The 13624-nt window shown below is 34.7% G+C and overlaps 1 protein-coding gene and 1 long non-coding RNA gene across 2 annotated transcripts; one reads left to right on the forward strand and one right to left on the reverse strand.

The window, feature by feature from the left end:
• Positions 1-10343: 10343 nt before the first annotated feature.
• Positions 10344-11376, reverse strand: LOC109126961 (uncharacterized). Its single transcript, XR_015568132.1, has 2 exons — positions 10853-11376; positions 10344-10763 (listed from the first exon to the last, which is right to left on the reverse strand). It is a non-coding gene; the product is annotated as an uncharacterized LOC109126961 (long non-coding RNA).
• Positions 11377-11781: 405 nt separating this feature from the next.
• LOC104717169 (xyloglucan endotransglucosylase/hydrolase protein 19-like) lies at positions 11782-13041 on the forward strand. The gene is made up of 3 exons (XM_010434702.3): positions 11782-12066; positions 12205-12398; positions 12499-13041. The coding sequence occupies exons 1-3, from the start codon at positions 11800-11802 to the stop codon at positions 12869-12871; spliced, it is 834 nt and encodes a 277-aa protein (XP_010433004.2). The 5' UTR covers positions 11782-11799; the 3' UTR covers positions 12872-13041.
• The last annotated feature ends 583 nt before the right edge of the window (positions 13042-13624 follow it).

Consider the following 13624-nt stretch of genomic DNA (forward strand, 5'->3'; position numbering starts at 1 on the left):
TTCTCGGTCGGATTATACCATCACGGATGGGTTTCTTTTTCGTGGTGTGCAGCTTTGTGTACCGGACTGCAGTTTACCTTTGCAGATGATAGAGGAGCTACATGCTGAGGGTCATGTAGGTTGTGATAGAACGCTCCAGCTTGTTTCTTCTTTCTACTTTTGGCCTACTTTGAGGCATGATGTGGAGAGGTTTGTCGAACGTTGTCGTTCCTGTCAGCTTGCTAAAGGTACGACTTCTAATGCGGGATTGTATCTTCCATTGCCGGTTCCTACGCAACCGTGGACAGATGTTAGTATGGATTTTATTTTGGGTTTGCCTCGAACTCAACGAGGAAATGATTCCATTTTCGTGGTTGTGGATCGTTTTTCTAAAATGGCCCATTTTGTGCCGTGTAAGCGTAAGATGGATGCGGTTCGGGTTGCTCAACTTTTTTTCCAAGAGGTTTATCGTTTACATGGGTTGCCTACTTCCATTTTCTCCGATAGAGATACACGGTTTTTGAGTCATTTTTGGAGGCCGCTTTGGAAGTTATTACATACGAGTCTTGACATGAGTACGGCGTATCATCCGCAGACGGATGGTTAGACAGAGGTGACTAATTGTGCTTTGGGTAACATGATGCGTTGTCTCGTTGGTGATAATATTCGTACATGGGAAACTCGTCTGTGTCAAGCTGAGTTTACAGCTTGCTTCCCCGAGGTCCGTTGGAGTTGGCAGCAGTTCCTGACCCTCGACGTATGCATGGACATGCGGTGGACTTCGTAGATGCTTTGAAGCTTACACAACAACAGGCTCATGATAATTTGGACGTCTCTACTAAGCGTTATAAAGACAAAGCTGATGTCAAGCGACGGGAATTGGTTTTTCAACCGGGTGACAAGGTGTGGGTCGTCTTAACTAAGGATCGCATGCCATCCCATGAGTACAACAAGCTGCGTTCTCAGAAGATTGGTCCTGTGGAGGTGTTGGAGCGCATCAATGACAATGCTTATCGTCTTCAGCTTCCTATTCACATGAAGACTTCCAATGTGTTTAATGTCAATTACCTGTCCAAGTTCCGTGGAGACAACGACGATCCAGATTCAGAGACGAATCTTTTCCTACCCGGAAGGACCTGATGCAGCGCATCTTCTTCTTCTTTCCTTTTTCTTTTCTATTGGGCTTTTGTCTTCTTTATTTTGCGTGGGCTTTACGTTTCGTTTGAGTTACGCTAAGTCGGTTTTTATTTTAACCTAGGGTTTTCTTTGCTTCGTTGTATAAATTGCTTCTCACGTTTCATTGAGAAGAACAACTTTTATTGAATAATATCTCAGAGCTTTTAGCTTCTCTTTTTCTTGTTTATCGGCTATTCTCTCTTGAATCAACAATCTGCAAGCTTGTCTATTGTCGGTATTCTATGAATCAACGACATTAAACAACCCCTTTGTTCGGCTATTCTCAGGAATCAACAAACACAAGGAACTCTATCGGTTACGTTGCGCCACATATATACTATCACTTGAATGACAACAACAAGATGAGTATCTTCGGCATGCATACAAAAGTGCAAATTAATAATTTGAATATGCATCTCGTATTGATTTGCATGGCTCACATACAACGAATTAAGGGTTTGCATATATTCCTGAGAATTTATTCTGTCAAGAATTTTATCAGGTAGATACATGATTGTTGTTCTCTTCTCATTCACAATGTCGTCTTCTACCACAAACTTTTTTTTCAGCTTCCTCTTCTCAGTCACATCTTTGGATGTTGACTTTTGAGGATTATGGTGTTTGAATTCGGCTTGTATGGTGTTTCAATAATTCAATTGTTCCCATGTTTTAGACTATGATTTTTCTTCCTCAAATATTAAGAATATGTTTAAATTCATATATCTTACGGTTTTGTGTTATTTATTGTAGATGCTACATTCTCAATTCACCAAAGATCTAAGAATTTCTTCTCCTAAAATTTCATTAGGTAGATCCATGATCGTTATCCTTTTCTCATTCTAGTACCTTCTTTTTAATCCCAACCCTTCTTGTCATTTTCCACTTCTCTTTTCTCGTCTTCATCTTCATTTTGTTTTCTGTTTAATAATTACTCAAAACTTTATTATTTTTACTAATGTTTAACATAATTGATCAAAAAGGGAGGGTTGAATCTTCGTCGTCCTATTTGAATCAACTAATATATTATATGTGACCAAGCGTTAATTCAGATAACAAAATTGCTCGACGAGCAATGCTCATGCCTTGGTTTGTACGAAATGTTAAGTTATCTAGACCGTCGCTTCCTACCAAGATGTGATTGGAGCCGGCCGGTATGTGGGAGTTGTCCAAAGATACGGCTCAGAAAAGCCTTTGACACGTGATGAACTATAACACCCGGCTAGGCTTATCATATCAAAAACAAAAAAGTGATCGATGTGTTATGGATATGTATATCTGTATAGAGTCCCTTATTCTAGTATTATTTAGATATGTGATTTGCAAAAGTCTCGGTCAAAATTGTTTGAAGCTTACATGTTCAAGCTTAATATATATTGCACTCCATAAAACGAATCACGGTATGACCATAAAGTGTTTGATCTCCAAACTTTAGCTATGAGTTTACTTGTTGGTGTTCCAAGAAAATAATTAAGTTGCTTAAACTAGAGATGACTGATATTAATTGTGGCTTTGGAGGCAGAGTAGTGCTTACTAAATTAATGTGCAAAACATTAATGAGATACGTTATTGCAAAACATAATTGAGACTGATATATATACCCCCCCCCCCCCCCCCCAGCCTTATTTTCATTTATGTATTTTTTATTTTGTTTACCTCACATATTTGCCAATAGCAATTTTCATGACTAAAGCAAAGCAAAATAATATGGAAAAGTCGTTTTTTTTTAATAAAGAGTATTAATCTTGTGGGAAGAAAATGTCCCGCATAAAATAATGGTTACGTTGGCATATATTAACTATGAAATGACTATTCTCTTTCTTAACGAAACCACTAATTAAACTTTTACGTAGTGTTATTTTATTATATTTACGTAAAAGATACATCTATTATTTAGTTTTATTATAAAATTAAATAAGAGTTGAAGATGCATATAAAGAGAGTTTATTGTAAGTGTTTGTAACAATACCCCATAATTTGATAGCAATATTCGTGATTAAACCAAAACATTATGATAAGAGAAGAAACATGTGTTTGGTATCATATATGCAATGTTGGGTCGCGACTCGATTACTAGACTAGCGATAGTAATCAGAAATATAAACAAATCACTAGAGTAGCACGATACAACAGAAATATCTCAAAATTGGGTCTCGACTCGATTCTCTAGAGAGAGAGAGATGATAGATCGTATGACTCGAATCAATGTTGTCAACGCAGACCTTTGCAAGTCTAAGAAGTTTCGCCAAAAGTGCAAGAAGTCATGTCATGTCGTAAACTATTTGAGGAAAAACTAAGGACAGGGCATAAGATTGGAATTCCATGTGGTAATAGAAGAAAAAGACAAGAGCAGAAAAGCATGATCAGAAAGACATTTAATTTACATATTCATGTGGTAATAGAAGAAAAAACTTTTGCGTATATTCAAGGGTTGGTTTTGCTCTATATATGCAGATTACACACAAAAATTTATTCATAATTAACAACGTCGAGGCGCAATTAAACAAAATAGAAAGTTTCTAGTTGTGATGATAGTAGTCGGCATTTGGGTTTTTGAGTGTCGAATTTGAGATTTCCCTTGAATCTAAATAGAGTAACAACGTGGCCTAATTTGAACAATGAGTCATAAAAAAAAAAAAAAAAAGCTTCTAGTTGGGGCACGTTGGATTTGAACAAAGCCAAAGAAGGCTTGATACCACCACGTATATGCCACGTAGAATTAAGATAATGTACATAATATCATGGGTGAGAAAAATATTAAATGTGGCAAATCTTCTTTGATCTTATATATCCGAAGAAGATGTGTATATATTGAAGGCAAGTTTGGGGGGGGGGGGGGGGGGGTCAGGGGTGTGGCATATGAATCTATTAATTTGTTATTTTTTGTCTTTAGAATTCAACGGGCTAGCCAAGTGGTGAAGCATTGTTTGTGAATATATCATACATGCTCGCTAATGACAAAAACAAACGTTCTAATACAAACAATATATAATACAACTCATATAATTTTTTTTTGGTAATGATAGAAGTAATATTGAACTCAAATATAATGAAATTTTTGGTGAAAGTTGCGCGTCGAATATACATATAAATAATGATAAATAAGATGGGTTGATATGTTATATAGGTAGAGAGTAGTCCCTTTTAATTGAGAAGATGGCGGTCAAAATAAAGTCATCCCAGTCTTATCATAACCATTTTCCATTTTGGTTTTCTGATAAATAATGACTTTATATTCTGTAATTAGATAGACCCTATGACGCTAATTAATAGCAATCGATCGTCATGATTAAACCAAAGGAAAATGATAAAAGAAAAGTTGATTTTTGGTATTTATGATATGAAAGAGCAATTTTGTGGGACAAAGAGGATCGAGAAGAGAGAGAATGGTTGGTAGAATAGAAGAAAGTGTACGTCGATCGAGAGAATAGATGTCGTGACGCATAAAAATAAAATAATGGTTGAGAACGCATTCTTTAATAATTTTGTATCCATATATGCGTAGTTGATCAGCAATGAGTGGATAAATATAATATGGGTAATGCACGTTCGGTAGTATATTGACATAGTTTATTTTATTGTTCGTGGTCGAGCTTGTCACATACATATATGCAACAAAGAAAAAAAATTATATATGCATGCATGCAGACTCGAATTAATAAATTGTTTATATATATCATATAGTATAATGGTTTCGGTGCGTAATTCCTTTATCCAACTCTAGGTTCAACAAGCTGATCCAACTACTATCGAAATGGTGTTTTATCTAATCTGAAGAATATTATTAACTAGCGAAGACGTTAAATAATCTTGAAAAAAAAAAAAAAAAGATAATGTACTACAAGTATTATTTTTAAAACACACAAATATAATGGGGGGAGGGGGGAGAAAAAATGTCGCATAAAAATAAATGGTTTTAATAAAATAAAAGACTCTCTCACGTGTTAGCAAGAAAAAAACTGTTACCTACAAAAAAGAAAAGAGAGTGACGGGAAACGGCCAAAATCAATCCACGCTATCTGTGAAACGCTTTTTCATACCCAAACTATGGTACCATGCAATTATCAATCTGAACAAACTAAAATTTCAAATTTCCTACCTAAACTTTATTAAATTAACCGATTTCAATATGTCCGTAAACGGTGTTACTTGGTCATTTAATGGTGCTGAGTCAGATGCCAATAAAACGTCGTTTTGGTAGTTTAAATAAAATCAAAAAAGGTTGCTACTACCAGGATTCGAACCCACGTTAACCTAGCCCATCGTTTGTACAACGTAACCACTCGGATAGAGTGATTTCCTTGGGATTGATTAACAACGATGTCATATATTGGCTTCCGTAAATCTTCTTTTTCTAATGCAAACAAATCGAATTTTTATTTTGTATTTTTGAGTTCCACGAATTTTAGTAAAACCTAGATTTGGATTTTTCCTTATCCATCTATACTAGTAGTTTTGCAGCAACTTTTGACAAAAAATTTATTTAAAAAAAAATTAGCATTTAATGCATTAACTTTAATATTAGTTACCAAAAATTTCAAAATTAATTTTAGATAAGATTTAAAAAATAAGGTAATCTTTCTACATCATTCAAAATAAATATATGATTCCCTTTCATTTTTATTTGAATTAATATTTAAATTATCTTGAATTATTCTATTTGTTTGCATTAGAAAAAGAAGATTTATGGAAGCCAATATATGTCATCGTTATTAATCAATCCCAAGGAAATCACTCTATCCGAGTGGTTACGTTGTACAATCGATGGGCTAGGTTAACGTGGGTTCGAATCTTGGTAGTAGCAAGTGGTCGTTTTATTGGCATTTGATTCAGCACCGTTAAATGACCAAGTAACACCATTTATAGACATGTTGAAATCGGCTAATTTAATAAAGTTTAGATAGAAAATTTGAAATTTTAGTTTGTTCAGATTGATAATTGCATGGTACCATAGTTTGGATATAAAAAAATGTTTCACAAATAGTCTGGGTTGATTTTGGCCGTTTTCCTAAAGAGTGACAGCTGAGAAAATGATGTGTTAATTAATCTCACCAGTTGGATGAGATGAGATCCTACGGCCTCAAAATATTTAGGTGTACCCCAACTTTTTATACTAGGAAAATCTTGTGACGTGAGACGGGGCTGATATGCTCTCTCTTTTTTTGATTTTTGTTTTTTGTTTTTTGTTTTTTTCTTGTCTCTAATATTATTGTATTTCTTTTAATGCTGGTTTTTAAAACTAAGTACTTGATATTATTGTTATCTGGATTTCATTTTTACGTGTGTTTTTGAGGCAGAATGAGTAATTTAAAATTTCTAGTTATAAATAAACCCGGAATATTTTTTGGAAGAAGAAAATGGTTTTAATAAAAGAAAAGAGAGAGAGAGAGATAAAGAAAGAGGGGTATTGCACTGTTTTATATGGTTCCCTCTTAAGAGAACATATGGGAGAAGCAGGAAAGAGAGAAAAGAGTCCAAACAAGAAGAGGGAAAAGAAAAAAAGCACGTGGAGGGAGAGGGATGCTGCAGATACGGTTGTTTATTTCTTTGCCCACAAAGCAAAGCGAGTCTCACCGTGAGACTGTGACAATAGAAACCGTTATTTTAGCAGATCCCCAAAAAAATAAAAACGACAAAATGGGGATATTAATGATTTACTCAGCACACAAAAAGCAAGAGGGAGAGAGAGGGTACCTCTGGAGTTTTAATTAATAAATAATAATATTGCCTACATTTACTTTTTTTTTTGGTTCCCTTTTTTATTTATTTATTTATTTTGGCTTAAAATTCATAAACTAGCTATTGCAAAAAATTAACAAAAGCACAGAGAACAAAACAGAGTGATTATATATGATAGAAACAGAGAAGATTAAGCGTAGAGACAAATATTAAACCGAAATTGATTATAACAAACTAACATATGAAAAGTTAGAGATGATTTATTGATTTATAACCCACACACAAAAAAAAAAAAAAAAAAAATCCAAAATACTTAGGGAGGTACCGTAGAGGTCTCCTCGGCCAGCATCCGTTGCAATCTCGGTGGAATCTCTCTTTCATCTCCGTCAGATCCACGATGAGTACACGATTTCCAAGGCAAAAGCTCACCGTGTGAGCTCTGCTTCCCCTTGAGTAACACGACAAACCCACAATTAACCTTCTCCCCGTTTCCTTTGCTTTCCTCTCCTCCTCAAGCTTGCCCTTGACCCAATCTTTGACATGATAAGCTTTTGAGGCGACGGTTGCCCTGACGGTTCGGTTCTCATGCACGAATCGGTAGTGTGTCGCTGGTGTTTTCGCCACTTTCTTCCTCATTTTGACGTGGAATATTAAAATTAAATTAGAAGAAATGAAGAATGGATGAGAGAAGGAGAGAGTGGTGCAATGCATATTTATACACTAATTAAATATTATTTTTTATTCTACCCAAAATATCTTCTCTTATGGCTTATGATCTTTTTTCTAAACCTCCAAACCATATTTTTCTTTTTCTTTTCCAAATAAAATAGCCCAATTGTATTTATAGGCCCGCCCCAATAAACAATAAAACTTACTTATATCCCATTTAACTAATTTTTTTTTTTTTTCTTTCAACCAAACACCATTTAACTAAGTTTTATAAAATAAAGAGAGTTACCTACTGTTTAATGATGATACTACGTAGTCGTAGTCGTTTTTCTTTTCTTTTTTGGGTTTTGAGTCCAAAGAAGGATACCACCACATAAGTTATAAACCCACGTAGAATTAAGATCATCATGTTACATTAATAATACCATGAATCCCTAATGAGAGAAATAAAATATTAAATGTTTGTCGTGTGCCAAATCTCCTTGATCTTAATTAACTACCCTATATATATATATCTATATATATATATATATATATAAAGGTTGCAACATTCCACTGTCGAGTTGCATTGAAGGCAAGTTAATTTGGGGGATGGGCATGAAATCATTTTTGCTATTTTTTTTCTTCCTTTCTCTCATATTTAAGCGGCGGCTAGCTAGCCAATTTAGTAATGAAGCTTTCTTTGTGAATATATATCTATCTATATATATATATATATATCATACTTGCTCACTTCATCAGGCCTACGCCAAGCAAACAGATCATATCAATCTTTGTGATGTCCATGTTCATCATATATGAGAAGAAACTTTCATATTTGGCTTTGCCTTACAGGTTTGCTAGCTATTTCTTGAAAAATAGTTGGAAATCTTCACGTCGTACATGCATCCATCCATACGCATATTTAGTCATATGAATATATAAAAGATTGTGAACTCTGCACGTACGTACATGCATCCACATTTATTAAGTAAGAAAAAACAGTATGAAAATATATGACGGCTCGCGCGTATTGTTTTTTCTCTCTTCATTGTGCTTCCTCCTTTAATAGTGACGTGCTCCATCTCAAGGAATTGATCGATGGTCCAAATCATGTGGTCTCCCTAGTCCCTTTTTTAGTATATATATATGTTGTCAAGGGAGTTAGGGAGTCACTCTTTGGAAAGCATTATTCATTTAGATTTCTCATTTGAAAAAATTTCGGTGTAAATGAAGTCCTCACAATCTTCCTAGAAATCTCCAATTCTACGAAAGCAACTATTCATGTGCTAATAGAAGAAAAAACTTTTGCGTATATTCAGGGGTTTGTTGATTCTCTATGCAGATTAGACATAAAATTATTCATAAAAGGGTAAAAGCCAAATAGAGTAACAACGCGTGGCATAATTAAACAATAATGAGACAAAATAGAAGTTTCTAGTTGGAGCACCTTGGATTTGAACTAAGAAGTATACCACATATAAGACTCCGATGTCGAGTTGCATTGAAGACAAGTTTGGGGGATGGCATGAATCTATGAATCTATTACCAAGCAATGAAGATTTGTTTGTGAATATATCATACTTGCTCGCTTATCACGAAACTAACATTCTAATACAGTATAGAATACAGCTCATATACCTTTTTTGGGGAATGCTAATTGATCAAGCCTAAATTTCAACTTAACATTGAACTCCATATATAATGAATTAAGGTTTGACCATAAAGTATCTGATCACTAAAGTTTGGCTATGATCGAGTTTCATCATGGTATATTAAGTTTACTTGTAAGTGCTTGAACCAGATAAGAGACTGATATTGTGGCTTCGGAGGTGGAGCACTGCTAAATGTGCAAAACATATTTGAAATAATACGTCATTAATTACAGAACATATTTGAGACTGGCATATATAGTTAAAAAAAAATACCCCATACTTGTATTTTTATGTTCTTGTTTGTGTTTATTTACCTAATGATTTTTATGATTAATTAAACCAAAGCAAAATGATAAAGAAAGTCGTTTTTTGGTATATGATATATATAAAAAGAGTAATCTAGTGGGACATAAACGAGAATGGTTGGTAGAAGAAAGTATCGAGAACAGCTCTGTTGTCTTCAATTTAGTTGCATATCGAGAATAGATCTGTTGTCGTATGCAACTAAATTGAAGAATTATGATTCGTAGATTTCACGACCACAACTTATCTTCCACGATTGGACCATTCACTAAGTGCATTGTGTATACGTATAAAGGGAGATAGAGGCCCTTTTAGAGAAGTAGTTACTTTGAATTAGAAAGCTTGGAGAGTTTGTGCCTAGAGATGCTTCGTTGAAACTAAGTTTAATAGAGTTATGTTTCGTGATGATAGTACGTAGTCGGTTTTTTGGGTTTTGAGTGTCGAATTTGAGACTCCTCTTGATCCATATAGAGTAACAACGTGGCCCAATTATGCATGTATTATATCTCTACTAAATTTTGTTATTGAGTATTTAGAAATTACAATGCTTTTATTGATTATCTTTTTAAACCACTCTTTTAATATATGATTTTGCATGCATTGACGAATCTCTAACGTCATCTTATCTTTCGTGATACTAACTTAAGACTAATAGATAAAAAAAAAATTATATACAATATATGGTCAAACTAAACGTGTGTGGAGATTTATAGTCCAGCCGAAACGATGCCGTTTACAAGAAAGTTTCAGTTGGTTACGTCGAGAGCTTAACGATAGTTGCGAGCGATTAAGTAGTACAATTTAAAGCTAATTTAATAAACAATTTATGCACTAATAAAAGTACCTAATCAATGCAAATATAGAATGAAACTTTCCCACAAAAGAAAAACGGTTAATGGCAAAAGATATTTGGTTAATCGTAGCCGTTTGTTAAGATGAGATCAAAGGGCTGAGAAAAGATTGGTACCATGTTCTGCGTCCAATACACACACTCACGTGACCGTCCTTATTTGAAATAATTTACAACATATATTTTCTTCTTATTTTTTTGTCGCCTTGGTCTTCTTACCAACAAATAAAAAAACATTGTGCGTTGGCGTTTATGGCCTCAAACAAGCACTTGAAGGCCTCAATAGATGTTACACGTGCAGCTTCTTCGGAGACCTCTTTCTCTATGGTTGAAGCGGCAAACCTACTGAAACCAGAGATCAGATCACGTTCTCAATATCCATTTTCAAATCTGCTATGAACGGAAAGTATTTACCACCAACACTGAGGGATTGAAGAGATTTGACATAATCTCTCACTCCACACCCGTAAACCTTCCTAAAAGTGTAAAATACAGAGTTAGATCTTAGCCACACCAAAACATTTCATAAAAACTCTACAAATTTTTTTTAAGGTAAGAGTATTACCGTAGCGTTCCCAAGCATCTACATGAGAAACCCACCACTAGTCTAGCTCGCGTGATACTATGAATTATGGTCAAATAAAGGTAAAAGTCATGGTGTGCGTTGGGATGTGTTGGATCTTTTGGAAATCAAGAATCATAACTATAAGACTAGTTAATGAAATGTTTGGTGGTGGTAGTTCATGTCTTCAACGATGATGTGCGAGATAAGTACGGTAAACATTTGGTTCCAAATTTCTCAATAGCTAGCAATTTCAAAGATCAATTTTGAAAATGTTTTCAAATCAATTTTGGTAGGTACCCAATGCCACAACAATTTTCTTTCAAAAACAGAATATAATAGAAGAGCACATCTTATTCAAAATAAGCTCCTTACTTTACTTAGACTGGAAGAATATATAAACTTATAATAGTGTAGAAGATCAACAGAATAGTAACAGAAACCCAAATTTAAACGAAAAGCAAAACCATAAATGGAAGAATATATAAACCCATGCAGATATTAGGATGCCTAACTTTAATGTGTATGTGTGCTACTGACTCACGGGTAGGTGGGCTTAACAAAGAAAAAAGTAAAGAATGTAGTTCTAAGCCGAACCATTTTCTTTAGGCGGTGCGCTCGAAAGTCGAAGCCGTGTTGACATATCAAAACATTGGGACCATTCAGTTCTATACAAATGTCCAAACATTATTTCGGTCGTAACAATAAAGGAAATAAGGAAAGTGTTTTTTAAATGGATTTCACTTGGTAACAGCCAACAGCGAATCAAATAATATATACATAATTTATACTATAAGGCTATGAATGTGCAACCAACTAGACAAAGCACATGCACCTTAAATGATCAAACCCATGAAACTTCCATCTCTCTCTCTCTCTCTTTCCCCCTATATAAACTAATGTCACTTGCCTCAATATTCCATCAACAATATACATCTGAGATATCAAATATGAAGTCTTTTGCGATCTTGGTTCTTTTTCTCTTTGCAGCACAATCTTTGAGCGTCTATGCAGGCAGCTTCCATAAAGATGTCAAGATACATTGGGGTGATGGTCGTGGAAAAATTCACGATAATCAAGGGAAACTGCTTTCTCTCTCCCTCGACAAATCCTCTGGTTCAGGTTTCCAGTCCAATCAGGAGTTTCTCTATGGCAAAGCCGAGGTTCAGATGAAGCTTGTCCCTGGCAACTCCGCGGGAACCGTCACAACATTCTATGTAAGTAACATGTAATCTCAAAGCATTCTTGTCATCTTTTCGCTACACACAAAGATTGTCGTATGTTAAAACTAATTTCTTTTTTTTTTTCTTCTTTTTGAACAACAAACTAATTTCTTATATGTTGGCTTTGTGTAGCTTAAATCTCCGGGAACTACATGGGATGAGATCGATTTCGAGTTCTTGGGGAACATAACTGGTCATCCAATTACTCTCCATACAAATGTTTACACAAAAGGCTCAGGAGACAAAGAACAACAATTTCATCTATGGTTTGATCCAACCGCTGACTTCCACACTTATTGTATCACATGGAATCCACAAAGGATTATGTAAGTGGATCTTTTAATCCAAACTCCTTTCCTTGAATATTTATATGTATGTGGATATAAACTCATAAGTCAAGATTATTGTTTCTCTCTTATTTTCCAGTTTCACAGTTGATGGAATCCCACTTAGAGAGTTCATGAATGCCGAGTCACGTGGAGTCCCATTCCCAACGAAGCAACCAATGAGGCTCTATGCGAGTCTTTGGGAAGCCGAGCATTGGGCCACAAGAGGAGGGTTAGAGAAAACAGATTGGTCGAAAGCTCCTTTCACTGCTTTCTACAGAAACTACAATGTTGAAGGATGTGTATGGGCTAATGGGAAATCATCTTGTCCGACAAACTCCCAATGGTTCAATCAAAAACTCGATTCCAACAGCCAGAAAAGAATGAAAGCGGTACAGAGCAAGTACATGGTTTACAACTATTGCGCCGATAAAAATAGATTTCCTCGTGGTGTTCCTCCAGAATGCAGTTAAACTATATTGATTCTTTGATTCATGAATAAGTTACTTGACATTGTCTTTGTAACTCAAATAAATTCCATCATATTATTTCTTATTCATTTGTTTTACCCATATATACGTGGTGTTTGTGTAAGATTTATAACATGTAATGAGTTCTCCATCGTAAAACTTAATTGGCTCGACTTGTTTATTTTTTTTAATTCGTAACTAATGAAAACATTTCGTGCAACAATTGCTTGGGGGAAGGATAAAATAGTAAGCTTAGTAAATGGATAAAACGAACGTCACAAATCTCAACATAAATTTTTGTTCACATGTAAGTTGTCCAAGTTACTGTATGTTTAAAGGTCAGTCGTGGAAAAGGCAATGCTCAGTAGGAAATAGGTATTTTAATTCGAAAGAATAATATATTCAGCGTGAATGACGGTGCGATATTTTTAGTTACGGTAACGTCCATTCCACGATCTCTCTCCATTCACGATAACACAAGTTTGAAACAAAATCTAAATACTCCATCCAATAGGGGGAATTGAGACGGACCATACTCTATAATTTTTACAATACTTAATTTGAATTTGATTACCGGTTTTGAACACAATTAGTATCTTCGCCAAATCACAGGATCCATTCACAAATCAAATAACAGTAAATATAATTATCTTTAGGTAATATATTGAATTATCTTATTTATACTATAATATATTAATTACTTAATTATATGTGAAAACGGATTTCGTGTGACTGCGGAAACTCCAACTATTCGAT

This window comes from Camelina sativa, chromosome 10 (genome assembly GCF_030686135.1).
Source record: "Camelina sativa cultivar CO46 ecotype springtype chromosome 10, ASM3068613v1".
Taxonomy (NCBI): Eukaryota; Viridiplantae; Streptophyta; class Magnoliopsida; order Brassicales; family Brassicaceae; genus Camelina; species Camelina sativa.